This window comes from Camelus dromedarius, chromosome 7 (genome assembly GCF_036321535.1).
Source record: "Camelus dromedarius isolate mCamDro1 chromosome 7, mCamDro1.pat, whole genome shotgun sequence".
NCBI lineage: Eukaryota > Metazoa > Chordata > Mammalia > Artiodactyla > Camelidae > Camelus > Camelus dromedarius.
Genome location: NC_087442.1, coordinates 12331158 through 12354000, shown reverse-complemented (window position 1 = coordinate 12354000; position 22843 = coordinate 12331158). Strand labels below are relative to the sequence as shown.

At 46.3% G+C, this 22843-nt stretch overlaps 1 protein-coding gene across 3 annotated transcripts in view; it reads right to left on the bottom strand.

Annotated features, from left to right (window-relative positions):
• DENND2A (DENN domain containing 2A) overlaps positions 1-22843 on the bottom strand; it is an 87687-nt gene that overhangs the window by 11539 nt on the left and 53305 nt on the right. For all 3 annotated transcript variants that reach the window (XM_064487297.1, XM_064487298.1, XM_010983197.3), the window contains 7 exons: positions 22655-22705; positions 21436-21623; positions 17303-17412; positions 16316-16385; positions 15006-15083; positions 11741-11881; positions 10235-10383 (listed from right to left, as the gene is read on the bottom strand). In XM_064487297.1, coding sequence (XP_064343367.1) covers positions 10235-10383; positions 11741-11881; positions 15006-15083; positions 16316-16385; positions 17303-17412; positions 21436-21623; positions 22655-22705 — 787 coding nt within the window. The remainder of the gene's footprint in view (positions 1-10234; positions 10384-11740; positions 11882-15005; positions 15084-16315; positions 16386-17302; positions 17413-21435; positions 21624-22654; positions 22706-22843) is intronic.

Sequence of the window (22843 nt, the reverse complement as noted above, 5' to 3'; positions counted from 1 at the left end):
GATGGGTGGGTCCGGATTTCTCTACTTCCTTGCAATCATTTCTCAGTGCTAGCGAGCCTGCTTAAAGCAGTTCCCTCTCCTCTCACTTTAATATGCTGTTTCTAGGATGTTATGGGATTGGAAACTGTAGAAGCTTGTTAGAATAAAGCAACGTAAGAATAAACGTAAGAATAAAGCAAAAATGAGGGCCCAGTGGAGCCTCCTGTGAATGTACTGAGTCATCTTCAGGGCGTGGGCCCTGTAACCAGCATTTCATTTGTTAGGACAACTTCTGAACGTTTGCCTTTGTTCTCAGTTGTGCTCTGTTTTCGTAAAGTTGCAAGGAAGCTGAGTTCTGTATAGATGAATGTTCCTTTACTGGGTTCCCGTGATGTCCGGCACCTATAATCTCACTGTCATAAAACTTTTCTGAGCCCATTTACAAAAAAATCACTTAGCTCTGGCTTACTTAAGGAGAAAAGAGGTAGATTAAAAGCTATTGGCTAGCAAGTAATTTAAACCAGGCAGAAAGAGACAAATATTGTATGATGCCACTTATATTAGGGACTTAGGAAAATTCATAGAGACAAACTAGGACAGAGGTTAGCAGGGGCTGGGGGAGGGGAAGTGGTGCACTGCTGTTTGAAGGGTACAGTTGAGCAGGAAAAAGCTCTGGAAATGGACTGTAATGACGGTTGCAAACACTCGGAATGTACTTAATGCCACTGAAGTGTACACTTAAAAATGATTAAAATGGTAAATCTTATGGTTATATGTATTTCACCACAATTAAAAAAAGCGACCCTCACCCAAATCATTTAGCTTCCTCCGAATCTAGTGAGTTATTCTGAATCTAGCATCCCCTGAGACATCTTTAAAATCTACACTGGTGCTCTTTTCCATCCTGCCCCCATTTGGGGGCCCCTAACCTAATAAGGGTAATGCTGAATCTTGTTCACTTATCAGCATGTCTCCTAACCTTCCTGTTCTCTGTCTTAGCAAATAATCAATCTCCTAATGCTCCCTGGAGTCATGAAATGCCTCTTAGTAGCATACCATCCACAGATTTCACTGATATTTGGTCTTGCCTTTTCTTTCAAACGATCGCCCCCAAAATAAGAAAGATGATCTCCCAACATTTTGTTTCTGTCACCATAATACCTTCTTAATCAGCTGAGTAAGAATGAGACAGAAAGTTAGGACTCATTCCAAGGAGAGCAACATCAGTAATTCAGCCAGCAGCTTGGGGTGAAGTGACTTCTGAAAGTAGCTTCCTGAAAAGCAGAGAAGCTTTTTTTTCCTAAGGCATCACTTTCTCCCAGATATTCAAGAATGTTGATACTGCTAGTGAATTGCTTACAATTTGTAGATCCCTGAATGTGATGAATTCACTTCGTTCTAAAACTTTTTGATTTTAGGACGAATCTGTATTCTGGCCAGTTTACAAAACAGACCTGCCAAGTACTATAGGTGGGAGGTCATGACTTAGAAAACTAGAAGGATGTTAACATATAAACAAGGAGAGTTGTGTCTAGTGCAGGACCCATTAATGGGTCCTGAAATAATTTCAGTGGGTTGTTATTGGCATTAAAAACAACAAAAACAAAAAGAATAGAATAGAAAATAAGAGAGTGTGCTTCATTTTCCCCCCGGTTGTAAATAACTATCTGTGTGTATTATGTGGGGTGTACACTGGGTCTGAATGTAAAATGTATTTCTCATTGCAGACTGCAGTAAGAAGGCTTGGAAGCCAATGATCTGAGCTACAGAACTGGGGGGTGGAGGCAGGTAGACAGTGATGGTTGAGTTGGAATTTGGATATGTTACATGTTTTACTGGGATGCTGGGTTTCATTTCCTAGTGACTAGACAGAGTCCCTTAAAAGAGAGCCTTAGAAGGAATTCCCTGAATGAAGCCTTGTGTATGAAATCCACCTCTTTTTATAGCACATTTTTATAAGTTCCTAAATATTATTGGGAGAAAGAGTCGATCATGTGATGGTCTGGATGCTGTCATCCTGGGTCCCTTCAGCAAGTGAAACTCTCACTTAAGTCAATTCACTAAAGAAGAATAAAAATGCAGTACTTGTGTCTGAGTTTTTTCTTTCTTTCTTTCTTTCTTTTTTTTTACATTTCAAAGTTGCGGTTTAAGAATTTTTGACTCCAGGGAAGTTTTAGAATTACAGAATTTTAGACTTGAAGAGATTTTAGAGTGCATCTTCTTTTGAATTTTACAGCTAAAGAATCCGAGGCTGTAAGAGATGAAGGTAACCTCTGCATTCAGGGTGGGGGCAGGGTGGGGAGGGAAGAGTCCTGCAGACGGAAGGAAGTAAAAGAGATAAAAGGATGAGGAATGGAGGCACGAAGAGGCGCAGCGAGAAGCCTTTGGGGTTTTCTCAATCACTGCAATAGAAAAATCAATCTGTTTAACTTTTTTTCCCAACTCAAAGAAAAGGCCTTCTGCCCTTTTGCTCTCTTTTGGCCTCAACCCTAGAAGGAGAAAGTATAGAGGGTTTCTCCCGTCTCTCTGCCGCTGCGGCACTTTGTGTGTCCTGGCTGGAGCCCCGTGCTGCCCTGCTGTGCCGGGGGGGGGGGGGCACCCGGGTCAGCTGCGGTGAGTGTGAACCAGCTGGATGGGGAAGGCCGCTGGAGCAAGTTTAGAAAAAAATGATAAGCAATGCCAGTGCTAGATACACAGGGCGGGTAAATAAATGTTACAGAAAGAAATTCATTCATTTAATCGGAAGGCAGGGAGTTAAAGGACAGTATTCAGTTTTGATGGGTACAAATGACAACTCAACTGGGGCACCTGTTGGCCATGTAAGTAGGTGCTGCCACTTGATTACTCCTAAGAATTGGTTTGTTTGTTTGCTTTATCAATGGTCTGATTCGCTGTTGCAGCTGGTTCCCAATGTCCTACGCCTGGTTCCCCTGCTGCCGTATTAGCTGGCACGTGTGGAGCACAGAGCGTGGGGAGCAACACGACCGGCAGGCAGTGCTGGGCGGGGTGTCATCCCTCTTGCTCTCCAGCCCACGCCAATGTTCTAAAAAAGTTCTGCCTCTTGAAACACTGCAAGGAAAGGTCAGATTCTGCAAATAATACAGCTAGTGGCAGCTCTTCCCCCAAAATAAATGGTAGACGAGTAAAGAGGGGATTATTCTGAGTGTAGCCCTAATGAAATTTTATTCCCCAACTCATGAAGGTTAGAGGAACCTTCCATGGGGTGTGGGCATTGCTAGGATTGGTGGTTTCTCAGAAATGTGCCAAGAATAGTCTACGCATGGTTTTGGGGATACTAAGGTTGACTCTTCAAGTTTGGCTGTAGCCTTAATGAGTATCTGCTGGTTGGAGGAGAGGCAGCATTTCTGAAGGAAGTCCTAAGAAGAGAGCCCTGGCAGCTGGCTCGCATTACAGTTGGGGTGGAGGAGAGGAACGCCAGGGCCCGCAGCTGTGATCAATTTGTACAAAAGCGAGGGAGGGAGGAGATGCCCCAGTGGGAGGTTAGCTGGGCCACAAGGTTAAAAGATGGGCACAGGTGAGAAGGGTCAGGTCCCAGAATGCTTTGCTATTCGGTGGTGGTTCCTGAGGGTTGAGGCATCAGTCCAGAGACATCAGGATACACTTTGTGAGTGCTAGAGTTCTCCTGCATAAGACGCTTTGGTTCTGGTTGCTACTAACCCCTTGTGCCATATGTGGGGTTACTATACTCAGCAGCCTCCCAACTCACCTAGGAACCAGAAAGAATCAAGCACAGAGCTTTCTCTAAGATGCTACCAGAAAAGTAAACAATGAGTTTCCAGAGTTAGACCCCAAGAATTTGAGGATGAGCGCATCAGCATGCTTTGGCGTTCCAAGCAAAGTGTCTCTTGGTGCATCACTCCTAGGAACATGAGTGAAAATAGGTAACTCTGATCTGGTCTGGTGCCTGGTGAGACCTAGTGGGAGGTGGATGTCAGCATGCAGTGGCTGCCGTATTTCCATTACTGTACTTTCAAACTCTGAAGTAATGTCATCAAGTTAAAAAGAGCACAGGCTGGGCCTCAAGAAAACTGAGTCTGAGGGGGAGGGTACAGCTCAGCGGTAGACTGCATGCCTAACATGCATGAGGTCCTGGGTTCAATCCCCAGTACCTCCATTAAATAAAAAAATAAATAAGCCTAATTACCTCCCCCTACCCTCCCCTGCCAAAAAAAGGATTAAAAAAAAGAAAACTTGAGTCTGCTACTCCCTGTGTGATCTCAGCTAAAGTCTTTCTCCAGGCCTCAGCTTCCTCATCTGTAATGTGAGGAAAGCAGGCTAATTTTTAGTGTCCTTCCAGCTTTAACATCTACGAACTACAGGAGACAGAGAGAGCCAGGAACCGGAAACAGGAGCCAGGAGCTGGAAATAGGTGAGAAACGAACCTCGGCTTGTCACTGCAGGGTAATTCTCCAGCTCATTAGTGGAGACAGGACGGAAGAGCAATGGTGATAACTCATTCTGAGGAACCAGCACATACAAGTGTCGGAGAGTCTTTAAGCTGCCGCAGTCAAGCCCCCAAAAGACTACACACAAAGCTGGCACAGCCTGGGAGGGACCTGGCTCGGAGGGAGGGACCTGGCTCGGAGAGAGGAACCGGAGCGAGCTTCCAGCCCGCGGTTCTGTTAGTGATGGGTTTGGAGTTGAAGGCAATTTGTGGTTATGCTATTGTCTAAATCTTGCTTCAAATGTTATCTTCCTGGTGTTCACAGGCAAAATAGATAGTTAATGCTCAATATGTAATCAGTCTGATGGCACTGTGCTATTACAACTGCATTTTCCATAGGACTTTGCTGAATTAAACGTTATCTCTAAGACTCTGTCAGCCTCTCCGAGGACATCTGAAGTTGTGTTCTGGATGCCAGACTATTGGCAAGATGGCCCCAGGTCGCACTTTCGGGTAGGCCTTGGCAAACTCACCTGCCTGGAGAGAGCACGCTCACAAGGCCAACCTTTTCCTGAGACAGCAAACATTGCCGGTGCAACTGATTCTTCATAGGACATGGGACCCCTTTTAAGCTTACAGAAACTGGTTAAAAATGAACCCAAGGGAGCCCACAAGATGAAGGTGCACAGCTACACGTGGACTTATTTGTGTAGTTACTTCATGTCAATGCCAAGGTTCAAACTCTATTATTCAGCAAGATTGGACCGCCTAATCCTACTTGTCCTTAGCTAGAAGTCTGTCATTCAGCTTCTGGTCTTAACGCACTCCAAAAAGATAAAAAGTACATTTCTTGAATATTAAAAACTTTGTCCCGTCTAAAACTTTTGTACACATTGTTTATGTGCAGCTCTGATTTTATTATTCAGCCTAGTCTGTACATTTAGCTAAAACTTTGGGAACTGAAATTAATAAGCTAAAAAACAAAATGTTTATCATCAGGGAAATGAAGAAAAGGGTATAGGAAAATATTTATTTGGGTTGTTATGACAACAGAACAAGCCATCACAACAAAATTCTTTCTTTTCCATCTGCCAAACTTTGGCCTGACAGTTTTAAGAAACACTCAATGTCCACCCTAAAGATGAAACAGAGCAAAAATGTTATTCTAAATTTGATAGATTTTTGGCTCAACTTAAAACTCTTTAATAACTCATGCAATATTTGCCACAACTCCCTGCTATTTCCTCTTGCAGTGGGCAGATGCACTAGTAACAATTAGTAAGTGAATTATGTGGTGGGGAAGGGCACTGATGGCAGTGACTACAGGCCTAAAGCAAGCTAACGTCCACTCTGGGATCTCACAAGGCCACTCGCTGAGTTGGCGGCGTTCCCTGTTCTCATGCCCTGCTCTGTGGTCTTGAGAAGACTGGGGCTACAGATGGAAATCAGGAGAGGCCGGCTTCTACTTCTGAGCAGGGCTAGAAATCAGTGCACGTACAGCCTGGAGAGAGTGGGGCCAGGTGATGAGAATGAAAGGACCAGCAGGAACTTACGCTGCAGGCTTTCTTCATAGACTTTTCCAGGTCAGACAGCTTGGGGCCAACCACTTGTTTGTCACAGCCTGGCCCCAAAACACTTCCATTCCCTATAGCCATTTTCCCATAAGTCAGAACTCAGTGGCCACTCCTTCCTCCCAAGGGAATGCCCTTAAGCGGAGCAGGCTGGGGAAGAGAAGGTGGGTTCCAGCTTTCTCACTAACTTTACACGCACCACACTCTTTGGTGGCGTTGCTGTGCTGTGCTCATTAGCTAGGTCCCCGTCTCACGTGGGAGCAGGCTTCCTGTGCTGGCTTACTGGGCCTGTTAGGGGAGGGGGCACATCTGAGGTTAGAGAGACCCCAAAAGAGAAGGCTGAGCTGAGTACCCCCCAGAAGTAGGCAGCTGTAGCTGCAAGAGGAGGTGTAGATGCTGCCCCTGACTTCTGAGCGCCGTCTAGAGCGGAGGCCTGGGAATCCCGTGACAGCAGATCCACACATGGTGAATGTGTATCTTTAACCCAAATAAGGTGAAGAGGGGCATGAGATGAGCACTCAGTTACCTCAGCCTCTCACCAGCTCCGACGTGCCCATGGTTAGAATCCCTCTAAGGCAGGCAGTGGTAGCAGGGACATGCTGTCCAGAATCAAATCCCCTGGCACTTAAGGGTGGGGGTGGGGAGATGTCTGGTTTTGGGGCTGACTTTCCCTCAGTACCATGTTCACAGACTCACAGAGCATCTGAACTGGAGGGATCCTGTGGAAATTACACAGTCTACACCCCCACATTTCACAGCTGGGTAGATGAGGTGGTCGTCCCCGGGGACACATTGGAAAGCACAGGGTGCCTGAAGGGGATGCGTCCTGGGTCAGGAATGCGGGCTTAGCAGGTTCTGGACCAGGATTTCTGGGAGGGCAGACGCTAAGCAGCACAATTCCAGGAGGCCTGGAGACCCCAGCCCACGGAGTCAGAGTTCCAGAACTGGGAGAGACTGGGGGTCTCTGAAGAGTCCACCTGCCTCACTGGGGCCCCGGCTGGAAAGGCCAAAGGCTGGAAGGGTGGGTGGGCCCTGAGGAGAAAAGCACAGATGTCTTAGCTTCTTCAGGAGACAATTCTGGCCTACCTAACTACCAAGCACGAAGGGGGTCCTAATGGCTTGTTTTTAAAAAGACATTCCTGATGTATTTCTGCAGACAGACAGCACCCCAGACACTGCCCCCACCCCACCCCCAGACCACGGCAGCCTCCAGAGCCAGCTGCCCAAGTCTGAATCCCAGCCCTCCTGCTGACAGCTTCCTTGAGCAAAGTGACAACCTCTTTTAGTTTCCTACAAGTAAAGCCTATCTGACTGAGCTGTTGAGATCCTGAAAGAAGGCAGGGCAAACCCCTGGCCCAGCCTGGTGCAGGAGCGACGCTCGGTGCGCCAGCTCTCACGTCGCGTGGCTGTCACTCTCATCAGGTTCGCTCTCTTCCTGCCTCCAAGCTCTAAGGGCCCTTCTTTCTTTATTTTCCCACTTCTTCAGGTCTGTGTGGGGCTTGTATTGAATGGAAAGATTAATTTATTGGGCAAGAGATGGAACACTTGGAGCCCTTTGTAACAGGAGAATCATGGCTGCCTCTGGGGACACACACCAGAGCCCTAGCAAGTCAGAGCTACAAAGGCTGGGCACAGACAAACCCTTGTTTCCTAAATGAGGAGACCCAGGGCCAACAGCTGAGCATGTTCAGGCTAGGCTTCCTCCCTACTCTAGGAAGGCCCCTCCTGCATGATGAGAGATGGCCGTGCAAGTCTGAATGCTGGAAAGGGTCTAAAAATGTAACTTAGGTATTTTATACACACATGCACGCACACACACAATAGTCAGTGCAGCATGGCCTGGCTCTGGACCCAAGGAGGGCACCAAAATTATCCACGTTACTGCTCCCTCCTCCTCCTCTACAAAAATCCCATCTCCTCAGTGCCCCATGTCTGGCAGCTGCTGCAAAAGAAGACACCTAGAGGGCAGTAAGCGCCCTATGCAAGCGCCCACAGCTTGCAGCGGCCACAGCTGGCATTTCACCCCTCTGAGAGGTGTTTGCTGCTCCAAGAGACTAACCCTATCAGGGTGGAATCCCAAGCACCATGGGAGGTGAGGTGAGGAGAGGAAGTCCCTCCAATCAGACCCCCGTGGTGACCTGTCTCCTCCCAGAGCAGGAGAAGAGAGGGCTGGGAGAACCAACCAGGACAATGAAGGGCTGGGTCCGTTTTTGGGGTTGGGGTCCCTTCATGTTCTGTTGTCTCATTACAGAAGCTCTGTGTGAGGGCCCAGAGTCTAACCTGTCAGCTCAGAAATCTGTCCAGGGACAAGGTAGTGGGGGCCAAGACCCTTCCCAGACATCTTTGTCATAAGCACTCCCAGGTGTTATGGTGCCCCGAGCCTCTGACATGTGCCCTCTGCTGCCCTTCAGGGGTGCATCTGTCTTGGATGAGGCTCCCCTCCCTTTCTGTTCCCACCTTCTCTTTCTTTGTACCTTGATGAGAAAAATGGACGGTACTTTCTGTTCCTCTTCCCGCCAAAGAAAGCCTGGGTCGGGGTGGGGGACACACCTGGCTGGCCTGCTCCTCTCCAGCCACACCCATCTTCTCAGACGTATTCTCAGGCTGGACCCTGCCTGAACCTAACATCTTCAATCCAGAAGCAAGCGCCTCAAGGGACCATTTCCCCCTCCCCACTGCTGCTGGGCCTTTCTGAGATCACTTTCCTTCCTCCAAAGTAAAGCCTGAGAATTCTACAACTAAAGATGGTGGGGGAGTGGTGGGTGGCTGGGGCTTCCAGAGGATACAGACAGTTACTGTGAAATCTGATCCCTGTCACTGAAGGGTTATTACTCATCCTTAGCTTCCAGGGCCCCGACCTTGAGAACTCTCTGGTCTGAATTCCCTAGTGCCCAGGGAGCTTGGAGAGCTGCCCAGCACCCAGCACCAGCTGCAGGCTTAGAGGCTGGGCTTGCTTCCTGAGCTGACAGAAGAACACAGGGAGTACAGTAACTATGACATTAGAAGTGAACAGCTAACTCAAAAGCAGGGTGGGAGGAGTCTGGGAATAGCCAAGTGGCTGCCGTCCAAAGAGGAACGTCACCAAGGTGACCAGATGGGCTGCGGCGGCGAGAAGGCTGGATTCCACTTCCCACCGCGCCTCCTGATGGACTCCACTCACACACATTTTGTCTTTTCCATTCTTCTTTCCCTTTTCTTCTTCCTCCCTTTTGTCTTCCAGAGTTGGGAGTCATATTTCTTCTCCAAACCACAGTTCTTCGATTTTTGTGTTTTTGGCATTTCTTCTTTCCAGATGGACTCTCGGGTTGGCCTCATCTGCCTTCTCCTGGTTGGCTGGCCCCTCTCTAGCCGGGCCCCACAGTCCAGCCCTTCCTGCGTTGCAGCCAGGACTCGTGCATCTGTACCCTCAGTCCCGAAGCAAAGAAGGCTCTGATTCAGTATTTTGAAATGATGAAAATGCCAGGAATTCTTTTTTTTTTTTTAAGTTCAGAATTAACCCAAATCCCTATTTGCATCTCCTTCAGGATCTTCTGTGATATACGACCTGGGCTTTGCAATCACTGACTATGACCATTAGGGTGTGGAGCATCCGACTGGGCAGTGAGTTTGTGTGTGGGACTCTCTGAGATTTATTTTAATATTGAGAGGAAGAGATGCCTTTGCCTATGCCTGGGGTCTCCAGCATGGCCCTGCAGCCCTCCTGTGATGGGGCCCTGCCACTTTCTGGCTCTCCTCTCAGCTCAGCTACAGTGAGCTGCTTTGCAGTTCCTGATGGTGATGCTCTTGGCCTCCCCTGTCTCCTTGCCTTTGTACAGGCAGCTCCTTTTGCCTGGAATGTGCTCCCTACCTGCTCTTCATCTTAAGACTCAGGGAACTCACCTCCTCTGGGAACAAGCACCCTCCTTGGTCTCCAGAACATACCACCTCTACAACACGGCACTGGATTTACTTCTCCATTCCCCGCCTAGACTGAAACCTCTCTGAGGACAGCTCTGTGTGCTTTACACCTGTTTCTCTAGCACGTGGTAGGCTGCCCAACAAAAAGCGGAGCACGTGAAAAGTAGGCCAAGTACCGGGCAAGCAGTGCACAGAAGTGCAGGCTCGCCTCACCTTACACCACCAGCGGGCCGCACAAACCCCCAGTCTTAGCTGCCCGCTGGTTCGCATTCCTACCTCGGAGGAGCTTCCTCTGCAGTCCTAGGCAATCACTGCCCTGCACATTCCAGACAGTGCGAGACCGACTGTCGTTCACTTTAGCAGAAGTAGCCAAGGTTGGTACCTGAGCTTGTCTGCGATGAAGATGACCCTCCTTTCCAGAAGCAGGGAGGCAAAAACACAGAGCAGGTGTCGGACGCTGAGAGAGGAAAAGAGAGACTCAAAGTCCACATGTTCGAGCCGGGAGTCCAGAGGGCGGCACAGTTCGATCACCTGCCAGGGAACAGGAGCAGCCATGAGGAGGGGCCCTGCCTGCTCAGTTGGGCCTCTCACAAGCATTGCAGGCCTGGGGCTCCAAGGTCCTCAGCAGAGGTGACCCATTGCCGGGGGAAAGAGGAAAGAAAAAAAAGGAAAACAAGAGGGATTGAGAAAATAAAGATCCCAGGAGACCAGGGAAGAAGGTATGTTTGGGAGGGACCCAGTCTCACAGTTGACTATGAGGACAGTTTGCATGGAGGTGGGGGAGAGGATGGCAGAACCAGTGGCTCTTGGCCCAAGACGGCTGTAAGCTCTCCCCGTCAATGACATATCTGGACCCGGCACAGGGGGTTTCTATGACTGTTGATGTCCTGTCAGTTGCAGTCCTACAGGAAAGCATCTCCATCTCACAGGGGACACTACCTGCTGGAATGGGAACCACAGGCTCATGCAGAAGGACTAGCAGATCCAAGACTCGCCTCCTCTGGAAGGTGATTCCTGATGAACTCAATCCCAACCAATCCCTTCCTGATGACGGGTCTTTCAGGGTGTATGCTTAGCGTGCGTATCTTCTCATTTGTGCTTGTTGAAATGTTCCTGAGTTCATTTCAAGTCACTACTCATGTGCATGTTTTTCTCTTGAAATAGCTGACTTCTTCGCGGTGAGTGGAGACTGGTTCTTACTCTCAGCATGGCACCTGCCTGGTGCTGCCCATACAGTGGGGCTCACTACTAAGGTAAACATCTCCACGGACAAGCCACCTGCATCTGGCATGGGGCAGTTTAGGATTCTCCAGCAACAGGGAGACTACTCCTCTCTGTGCTGGCAAGTTGGGTTGTTCCAGAATTTACCAGACATATCCTCATCTTCCCCTGTCTCCAGAATTGACCTGCTTTTCTGAGGGCCTTTAGAACTGGACACTCAAGGCTGAATGGGATCTGCCTTCTGATGCCCACAGAGCCACATACAGGGAATGAGAAGGATGAATACAAGTTCTGGCATCAAATCCCAGCCCAGCCAAAGAAAGGGACATGCTTCAAAGTCTGGAATGAATAAAAAGTAGTACCTGAGCTTGTCTTCCTTGAAAAGAATCTGTTTTACTATTAAGAGAAGCTAAGGAAGTTCAGTGCAGGTCCCTAATCTGCGAGGCCAACATCATGGAAGAAACACTGCACACTGCTATAGACCTGGGGGCTGCTCTCTGAGCCAGGATCCTGGGCTGGATGGAGTGGACTGAGGGTGGAAAGTACGGTGCTCTCATGGATGGGTGGTCTGGGCCAGTCTGAGGAGCAAGAAGACATCAACGAACGTGACAGCTCACTGAAAGCCAGCGCCTTGGACCCCAGGCGCTTGGCTGTCTGAGGGACTTACCTCAGTTCCAGATCCTGGCAAGAAGTTCTTGACAATGATGGTTTTGCCCAGGGCTGGGAAAGGGGCTTCCATGACGCTCCTCATGAGAGGCTGTACCAGGGCAGGAGAGATGCCTCGTCGTTTTTCCACCTCATCCAGGATCTGCAAGGGTCAGAAAGCAGCTCAGCTTCCCCGAAGCCAGGTCACTGAGGGGCGGCTCTGCTCCTGATGAAGAGGGCCTGCTGCGGAGACTGAGGGACTGTGGGGAAGCCCTGCTGGCCGCGTCAGGCTGCACTTACAGTCTCTTTCACCCCGTGCGTGTGGCCCCAGCTCGCCCCTCTGCGCTGCCACTGCTTTTCCACGTGACTGCAGTTCCTCCCACTAAAGAGATGAAGTGTAGTTCTTTGCCCCCTTGACTTTGAAAACTGTCCTATTTATCACATGGGTTTGGCCACGTGACTTACTGGATTACAATATGCACTCTCAATGAGAGGAATGAGGAATAGTGCCCTCAAGGGGGTAAAAATTGGTTTTGGGGATGGTGGTGAACAAACTTACATATTATGAGGGTCTGTTGCCTTCTAAGGGGCCACAGTACTTAAACAGATCTGTGATATATCCATGGAATTAAAACTTCTCTGGGGAAGTAGCCATTAGGGAAATGCAAACCAAAACCAAATGAGATACCACTTCATACCCATTAGGATGGCTGTAGTGAAAAAATAGGTAATAGGTATTGGTGAGGAAATCGAGAAACTGCAACCCTCATCCACTCCTGGTGGGAGTGTAAACTGGTGAAGCCCTGTTGGAAAACAGTCTGGCAGTTCCTCAGAAAGGTAAACACAGAGTCACCACACAACACGGCAATTTCACTCCCAGATGTTTAACCAAGGAAATGAAAACATATGTTCACATGAAAATTTGTACATTAATGCTCATAATCGCATTATTCACAATCATCAAAAATGGAAATAACCTAAAATGTCCATCAACTGACGAGTGACAGACAAAACGTGATATTCATATTACGGGATGTTATTTAGCCATAAGGAATGAAATGCTGACTCATGCTACAACATGGATGACCTTTGAAAACACTATGCTAAGTGGAATAAGCCAGATACAAAAGCACAAATATTGTATGATTCCATTTACATGAGATTACCTAGAGCAGTCGAATTCACAAAACAAACAGAAAATAGAATGGTGGCTGCTGGGGTGGGGGGAGGAGGGAATGGGGAGCTACTGTTTAGTGGGTACCGAGTTTTGCTTCGGGGAGATGAAAAAGTTCCGGAGATGGATGGTGGTGATGGTTGTACAACAATGTGAATGAACATAATGCCAATCAAATGTACACTCAGAAATGGTTAAAATGGTAAATTTTATATTATGTATATTTTAGTGCAATAAAAAGAACATAATAGAACAAAAAATTAAAAATAATTTCATGGGGAGGGGAGTCAATTAAGGGGAAAAAAAATCTAAAAAGGATGCTTAGGGGAGCAAAAATGAAAAAAAGGTTGAGGAACACCAGGCTGGTAGAAAGAGGCAGAAGTGACGTATGCAGTTCTGGGCTGAGGAGACCTGCCCTGTGTGTTTCTGCCTGCCCTCTTGTGCCCCTGCCACAGCCATGAGAGAAGCACGCATGGGACAATTTACTGTCTAAGGAAGATCAGGTCCCTGAATCCAGACTTGCAGCCTAAAGCCCAGACCAGCCAGCCTAGATCACCAGCCCCTAGCCTACTAGCAGCATAGGAGGGAGCCCATAGAGACCAGTGAGCTGACCCCAGCCGCCTACCCCTCTGGGAGAATACATGACAGCTGCTTTAAGCCACTGAGGTGTGTTACGTAGCAGTGCTACAGCTGAATTTACACCTTCCTTCAGAGATTCTGAGAGCTGTTCTTATCCACGATTCCTCTTTCTGTACTAAAGGACAATTTGCCATTTCAGTCACCCTTGTTCCTCACCTAGAAATAGCCTGAGTTCTTGAAATCAGTTAGCCAAAGCTCTGTTTCTGGTTCTATACTGAATATTTGCTGTGTGGTCTTTGGCAAGTCTTCATACTACATTCCTAAAAAATCTGCGGTCACAAAACTGACATGAAAATGCAGGATCGTGCATCACACGAGGATGTTAGCACGTTTACTTGCCCTGCATCCGTGGCCCGTGACACAGCCATGAAGCTTATGCGAACTCCAAAGCCACCTTGGGTGCTGGGCTAACTCACATGAGCCGTTTTACTCCTGGCATTCATACGCATTCTCACAACAACAAAGACTGCGATCTAGAGCCTTATTTCCATGCTTAAACAAACCCATGTGAAAGACTGGCATAAGCAGCGATGCATAACTGTGCTAGAGCTTGTCAATGACCGACTGTAATGTACAAGGCTTACCACCTTAGGTGGAGTGGAGGTAAGACCACGACTCAGAGTACACTGATACCATTAATTATTTCAATCAGACTTGCATATAAGTACAAGTTCTACCACGCCAAGAGGTCACACTACATAGTACAACTTGGGCCTCCTCTGAATTCAGGTAGCAGGTGGGCAGATTTTTGTTTCAGAATGCTTTTAGGAAGTGCTGCTTACATCCATGGACAGTAAACCCAGGACTTCAGTTCCCCAAAAGAAATCTCAGACTGAAATAAATGCTCAAGAATGACTTAAAATAAATTCATGGATTAGATATTCATGTCTGGTTAACATAGGAAGCAAATGATACCTATTTCTTGACATTAGCATCATATAGCTCAGTAATTATCTCCTGCACACCAATCTGGAAGACTGGGGTAGATGAGTCAATTCAACACAGCAATTCCTATGTCTTGATATTTTGGTTCACTTTCCAAAAAAAGGACCAAATTATATTAAGATTTTGATAGACTTAGAGCAGTATTACAATAATAAATCTCACACACAACAGATATACACACACAACACATATATACAACATATATTATGACAAGAGACAATGCTTAGAAGAAGGAAAGTAAAACACATGGAACATTCTGGGAAGACCCTCTGCCTCTCGCATCCTCAATTGTAATTACTTTGACCCCCTCCCCTCTGCCCTACTTTCTGTGTCTTGACCTTCATCGACTCTTATTTCCTGTCCCAGTGATTGCAGAATAGAGTAGGCTCAAGGAAGGGCGGAGGAGGAAGTGGGAAGGAAAACAGGTGGAGAATAAGATGATAAACACTGGAAGTTGGGGTGTCTCCTGCGTCCTCCTGGGCGCTGCTCTACATTCTCCTCCTCCCTTCTCTGAGGTCCAAGTTCTCACCTTTGAAAAGAGGCTGAAGCATCCCAAGCGGCTCACGATGCAGTAAACTTCAGGGAGACGCTTTCCTTTGCCACCAGGCTTTTTGGAGTGAAACACAAGGAAATGGGTGTTACCAGCTCCAGGGAAGGAAAGACACCAGATGCTTCTGACACGATGCTATTGTGTACCAGACATTTCCACACACCATAGCTTTTTTTTTGGGGGGGGGTAATTTATTTATTTTTGGAGGAGGTACTGGGGATTGAACCCAGGACCTTGTATATGCTGACCATGAGCTCTACCACTTGAGCTATATCCTCCTCCAACACACCATAGCTTCTGAAACTCAGTGAGGTAAGTAGTTACTAATACCCGATCTTATAGGTGGAAAGCACTTCTGGTTACATAGTACATATCTCCCAAAGGGACCAAATCAAGAGTGCTGTGCACATAGTAGGTGCTCAATGTGGCTTATAGAACCATAACATAAGAAGGCTTAACTTGTTTACCCAAATCACTGTAGTTCCTCCCAAGGAGTTACCTTGAGGCCACATGTTTATTATAATAATAATTCCAAATGAGAAATCACTTCTGAAAATTCTTTTTGGAAACTGATTTTTAAGCTAGTTTTCAAAACAAAAAGGAAATCAATCTCAATACTTAAACTCTGAAGTAATTATATCAACAAAATTTATTACCCACTTAACTTTTTAAAATTATTACCCATACTTTTTATTCACTAATTCAGCAAATATTTACTGAACAGCCACGATGTGCCATGCATTATTCTTGACTCTAAATTATATTAGCCTATTTATAAAACTAAAATATAATCTCAGTGGAAAATGATTTGCCACTACTGAAGATTCTCCCGAAAATGGCCCTCAAAAAGAGAAGTGCTAAACTGTTCTGGCATAGTCATTTCATTGGAATAAGCTCCTGAGTTTTAACGGTTAATGATCTGAAGGAGACAAGTTGTTTGTGGTGTGAATAATAAAAACCATCCTTCTCCTGCCCTTACGACTATTAGGAATGTTCTTTCTAAACTGTCAAGGTCTATTTAGCACACTTTATTAGAAAAGACATTTGGCTTAAGTCTTTTATTTGCCCTGGAAAACAATGGAGAAAATATTTTCCTCCCCAAGGAGACAGACATTGTTACCATTTAAGACTCAGGTGGGCCCCCAAATACTCCTCCACATTTTTAACTACCCTGATTAACTTGCTACACCTCCTGTCCCTTGTCTTGCAGCACATGGTGAATGAAACCTTAGGAAGCCAGCTCTGGCCCCGCACACGGTTCTTGCTGACTGAGAGCAGGATGTACTAACCAGCAGTCTTCGGCAGTAACCAAACCTTCTGCTCCCATCTTCTCCAGTTAAGACAAATGAGAATGTTTCACTGGGGTTGGGAAAACAAAAGTGTGTTACAAAGCAAAACAAAACAAAAGACACATCGCAGTGAGCAACCAGGGGACATTCTGGAGGAGGCTGTCAAAAAGGGCTGCTCTCTGTCTTGCTTGTCCCACTCTGTGCTGCGACTCTGGTCACCTACACCTTCAGAGTCTATGTCAGGGAGAGGAAGATCTAAAGTGTCAATGCGTCCTGAGAGGACGTGAGAAATTTTCTTTTCACCCGTAGCTCTCCTATAGTTCTATCACCTGGCCATCCTATCACACAAACACAGCAGTCATTACTGGGCCTCTACATGGGGAGCCTGAGAGGGAGGTGGCATCTGCTTATCAGGGATGTGACTCAGCAAGGGAGCAGGTGAAGAGGGGACAGCTCTCCCAGGCACTGTCTGTTCACAGCCAAGGCTTGGACTGTCCTTCAAGACAGCTGGGCCAACTTCAAGGAACTTAGTATTCCTTAAGCGCTTAGGATTTGGAGCCTCTTGAGTTTGGTCAATTGCTAAAACATCTGATAGTAAAAATATCGGTATCCAACAACATGGGTTAGAGCAGAAATGTAAACTCACCACAACCTGAGTAACAGCTGGATGAGCTAATGAAGAAATGTTTCCAGAGCATGGACAAGGACTGGTGACGGGCAATATCTTCCCAGGCTAAGAAAATATTTTCCTGTCACGATAGCTTAGGGACCATATTCCCAGATGGAACGGGAGGTCCAGGAGTCTGCATACTTAGCAAGGTGATTCTTGTCTTCAGAGAAGTTTTAAAAACTCCCATAGGGGAGCTTTCTACCCTTGGGCCCACCAGGATCACGTGACAGAAGTGACCTGTTGGGTCTGCCACCTACGACCCCCTCTAGTTCTCGCTTTAGTTTTTGTGGGTGGAGAGGGGCGATGCCAGCACCTACCTGGTAAACTGCTGGACAGGTGTCCAGTCCTTGGCGTCAGGGAAACAGAATTGGGGGATAGCCTTCAGTTGGTCCTCAGCTTCTCTCATGAACTTGAAAGACCTTTCCAACTGCAGGGAGAAGGGCAAGAGAGGGTTGGAGAATCAACCCCAGCATTGGAGAGTGAGGCAGATGCTTGGTGAGATCACGTCTCGCACCTTCCCGCAGTCTGACTGCCACCTTAACCTCCACTCTTGAGGAGGGTTTGCAGGTGAGTCTGATTGGGCTTTTTTCCCGAGTAGTTCCAACTATAGTATCATAGTGGAAGCAAAAAAAAAAATAGTGTACTTTAGAGAAACATTCTCTATGCCTAATATTCTGGAATATAAATATTTGAAATCAATCAATTAATTATTTAAATTGAAGTACAGTTACAATGTGTCAGTTTCTGGTGTACAGCACGTCATAGTCATAAATATGCATGCATGTATTCGTTTACATATTTTTTTTCCATTAGAGGTTATTACAAGATATTGAACATAGTTCCCTGTGCTATACAGAACAAACCTTTTTTTAAATCTATTCTTATATATAGTGGCTAGCATTTGTAAATCTCAAACTCCCAAATCTATCCCTTCCCACCCCTTTTCCCCAGTAACCATAAGATTGTTTACTAAGTTTGCAAGTCTGTTTCTGTTTTGCAGATGAATTCATAGTGTCCTTTTTTTTTTTTTTTTTTTTTAGATTCCACATATGAGTGATATAATGTGGTACTTTTCTTTCTCTTTCTGGCTGACTTCACTTAGAATGACATTCTCCAGGTCTATCCATGTTGCTGCAAATGGCATTATTTTATTCTTTTTTATGGCAGAGTAGTATTCCATTGTATAAATACACCACAACTTCTTTATCCAGTCATCTATTGATGGATATTTAGGTTGCTTCCATGTCTTGGATATTGAATATAGTGCTGCTATGAACATTGGGTGCAAGTATCTTTTTGCATTAGAGTTTCCTCCAGATATATACCCAGAGTGGGATTGCTGGATCATTGGTAAGTCTATTTTTAGTTTTTTGAGGAAACTCCATACTGATTTCCACCATGGCTGCACCAAACTACTGAAATGTAACTAATTTAATCAATAGGGAAAAACTGTCATAGCCCTCACTTCCAAATCGAAGACTCATGAGTCTGCAAGGCAGAGCCTCAAATCCAGCCTTCCAGCCTCAGGGCCCAGGCAAAGCTGTCGTCCTCAATCTAGACAAAGATGTTTGACAATACTTTTTGGTGACTATATCCAGCTAAATTATATGGTGAAACTTAACTCACTTTGGGAGTCCTCGAATATCAGAACTAAAGGAAAACAGTACATCATCCAGCCTGATGCTCTTATTTTAAAGAAAAGGAAATAAGCCCTGAGAAGTTAAGTGATTTGTCCATGATCACATAGCTAGGATGGAATCTAGTAGGAGTCAAAATGATGTTAATCTGTAGTCTGTCTGTGTTTCTCTCTCACTCTGATTTATCTGACACATCACAGACTGGATGAATATCATCTCATTTCAAAAGAGAACGAATCAATAAAGTCTGATTTAGAGATTATATTTAAAGCCATGAGTCTGTCTGTTCTGTGTCTGAACAGGTATCTGTGCTTTTAAAAAGCACCCCATTCTGGGGAATATGTTGGGCAACAATGCGCATGTAGTTAACCTTATCATGTTGTACACTTGGGGATGTTGGGAGGGTAAATTTTATGTTATGTGCTTTTTTTTTTTTGGCTCAGTTGAAAAACAAAAGTCACTCTAGGTATAAATTTGGGAAACAAAAAGGAATAGTTTATAATTAGCATAGTTTGCTTATAAATTCATACTTCTAAAGTGTTGGGAAGAATTTCTGGCTTTTTGTTGTGCTGTTGTTGATGGGTTTACGCTTGTTAAATTTCCTTTATGAATAGTGAAAGAAAAATAAATTATGCTAAAATCATCTTCAGTCATTTGAAATATCAGACATTTGAAGCAAGCGGAGTTTGAATTTCTAAAGTTAGGAAACTGTAATGTTATCCTAAATTTTTACTGTAATATTTTCCATAATTTCTAATTTTTTTTCATAATTTGCCATTGATCCCCACTTTAAACCAGTCTCGCAGACAGCTTCTGATGTCTGCAGGCCAGCAGTACTGTAGACTACTTCACAGAGGATCTACAAGCCTTCCCAAGGTCACGAAATGTCAGAGAAAAGAGGTCTCTGAAGAGAGCATCCAAAGGAATAGAGCACCAGGCTGATGGCTTTCAACTTGAAAACCCACTTCTAGTATGAGTCCCCTTAGGCTAGATCAAATTTAATTAAAGCTGCTACTAATATTAATGATTGAGACAAGTATCAATGAATGAAACACAGTCACCATATATAGACTTAAAGCCAATTGTTTACTGTCCTCTGGTTTTTCTTCTTCAGAATAGTTACTCCTTCTTTTCTATATAATAGCTCTCTCTTCCATCCATGATCTGGAAGATTCCAGTTGATCCTGGAACAGTCTTTGAGTTGATAATTCACTAGCTCAGACTATTACCAAAGCAATAATTTTTTATTACCTTTGGAGAACCTCACAGAGAAGCAAATGCCAGCTGGGTGTAGTTGTTGGAGGGGATCATTAGTCACCACAGAGTGAAGGACCCCAAACTATACATGACTCACAAGGAAGGAACAAGGACATTTCTTCACAGTGGAAACAGCATTAGAGGACTGAAGAGTAGGTCTGTCGGGAAGTGGGTTCTGGCACTTTTCAACATGGCCCAGTCACCATTTAGATGCATTCACACTCAGACCACACGCATGACACACACAGATATGTGTGTGCACATGTGTCGACACGCAGTCATCAACATATGAGTTATCAACCCATAGGTGCACGTACATAATCTTCTACACACATGAACACAGTGACAAGAGGCGGCACGAGAGATCTCTGACAAACACAGCCAATCACAGATGGCTGGAAAATATCCTAATCTCCATGAATTGTCATAAAGATAACTGCAGAATAGCAAGTATTTTAATGGAGCTTGGCAGACCTGATCTCTAGTGTATAAACCTAAGGGGATCCTGCCTGAAGGTCAGGTGGAAGAAGTGGAGTAAGTGCCAGTCTGGAGGGCTGGTGCCTATGGTTTACTTCAGTTATATGTATTTCCATCCTAACTCCAAGGAAAGGACTTGATTTCTGTGTTGGACTCCAGTGGGCAGGACAGAAGGAAGGCTGGCCCAGGAGAGGAGGGGAGGGACAGCTGGGACCGGGGCCTTGGCAGATGCTGGGATTATGCCTGGGTGGTGGCAGCAAAGGGAGGCCCTGGGGGACCAGGACATGAGCTCCCTCTCATCCTCCCACCTCTGAGCACACTCACTGTATGAACTGCACAGGGACTGCCACATTGTACTTTGTGCATCTTTGTAGGCTTCTCTTATGCCCTCCTGTCAGGGTGTAAACTCCTTGAGGACAGGAAACACATTTTGTAATCCCCTGGGGCCAAGTAGAAAACAGCTTAAATGTAATAGGGGCTCAATAAATTCTGGTTGAATTGAAAGAGAACGTGGTGGAAGCTCTTTAATACTGATGTCAAAGCTTAGGAATAATTTATGTATCATTGGCCATGTCATTTTAGGCTTTATTGAGTGCCATTTCATTTTGGGTGCCATGATACACAGTAAAGTGAAATCCACAGAGCCATGACCCATGTTAGAACAGAACAGGATTCTTGTGCAGACACTCATATGGAGGCACACGGTGCACGCAGAGATGTGGAGCATGGACACAAACAAGACATTCCTTAGGGAGAGTTGTGTGGTTGACGGAAAGAGGCTTCTAGTATAGGTTGGGAAGAGATGTGGCTGGAAAAGGAGACGGGGAGGATGAAGAGGATGGCGCAGTCAGCATAGTGACCACGGGAAATGAGTAAGTATTTCTGTCCCTACTTTGACTCTTGAATCTTATACCTCGGACCTCCCAAATTCTCCAGCAGCAGTCTTTTTTCATTTGATATACCTTAATTAGACTAAATGTTCCTCAGACTCCTGCCTAAAACCATGAGTCCCACCCAGCAAGATTCTGGCAAGAACGCTGCAGTCCCTGGCAGCGGCTGAGGCCTGGCCCACCCTGTACCTTCAGAGGGAACTGCTGGGTGAGTTCTGGCACATATGCAGCCCCGGCCTGCTTCTTGTGCAAAGACACGACCACAAAGTACTCGAAGAGCTGCCTCTCCTGGTACTCAACGAGCTCCCGGTCCAGTGACGGGTATCTCGGAGCCTGCTTGAGGCGTGACTTCACATTGACCAGGCGCTGGCTGTGGGCTGGAGAGAGAGAGATACCGCCTGAAAATGACTCACTCCCCATGTGGAACTGCACAGAGCTGCAACAGGTTATGTAATTCCCAGCTCAAAGTACTTTTTCTAATCCCAAAGAAGTGTTCTCATATTTAACAAATTAGTACAAAACTCTTTATTCAGGATCCCTGCCAAAGTTCTGGGAGGAGCAGCATTCGACAGGCCACCAGGCTAATCGGGGTGCAGGAGCCGGGAGTGTGGGGCCCCTGCGCCACCATGGACTTGCTGTCTGGACTAGGGTCCCTGGCTTGAGTAATTATTGGGTTCCTCTGTCAGATGGAGCGGGGACTCCTCCCCTCGCTCTTTTCCTTCATCTTTCAGTTTGGGGGACGTAATAAAACCCAGACCATAGAGCTTCTGGAGCCAGGAGCTTTGTAAACATCTCGTGTGACTCAACTGGCAGAGACCTGACTAACCCAAGAACTCCCATCTGCCTTCTTTTCTGCCACCAGTGTGCAATGGACACCACTTTCTTCATTCTGGAAGTGGGGCAGGGAGCAGGTGGGTGTTAGAGGTGAATGAGGCGGGGCCACTGGGCAGACGGGTCCGCATCACCTCACTCAGCAGCCCTGGACTACAGCTTTCTATGGCATCCCCTTGGGGCTGGAAAAGTTGTGGAAGACTCACTAAAGCCTAGACCTAGATCACTGAATTTAGTTCCACGGGGACCAGTTATTTCAGCTACTTCATTTGACAGATGAGGAACCAGAGGCCCTGGATCTTAAGTGACTTCCTCCAGACCCTACAGCCATTTTAACAAGGGCGGGGCAAGAGCCCAGGTCCCTGGAGCCCCAGGCCAGCAGTGTTGTAGCTTACACAGGTACTCAGGACTGAACCGCCCCTGGGCACCCTGTGAGCCCCTGTCCCCTCAGATGTTCACGCCTTGTCTAGCAAGCTCGTGCAAGGATGCTCTGTCCCATCCCTCACACTAAGTGGAAAGGCCACCTTTGCTGCTTCCGGTCCCCGCACGCGCCCTGCACAGCAACTGCTCTCCTCACCTTTCAGCTTCTCCTCGGTGTCACTGTCAGACTCACTGTTCTCATCTGTCACTAGACAAAAAAAATAACAACCAAAGAAAGAAAGTTGCAAATGTGAGTTTTTCTAAGGCAGGGAATTTTTTATATGCAGCAGCACAAATCCACGATTTCTAGCTCAGAGGGGCTGTTTTCTTTCTGTCTATTGTATGT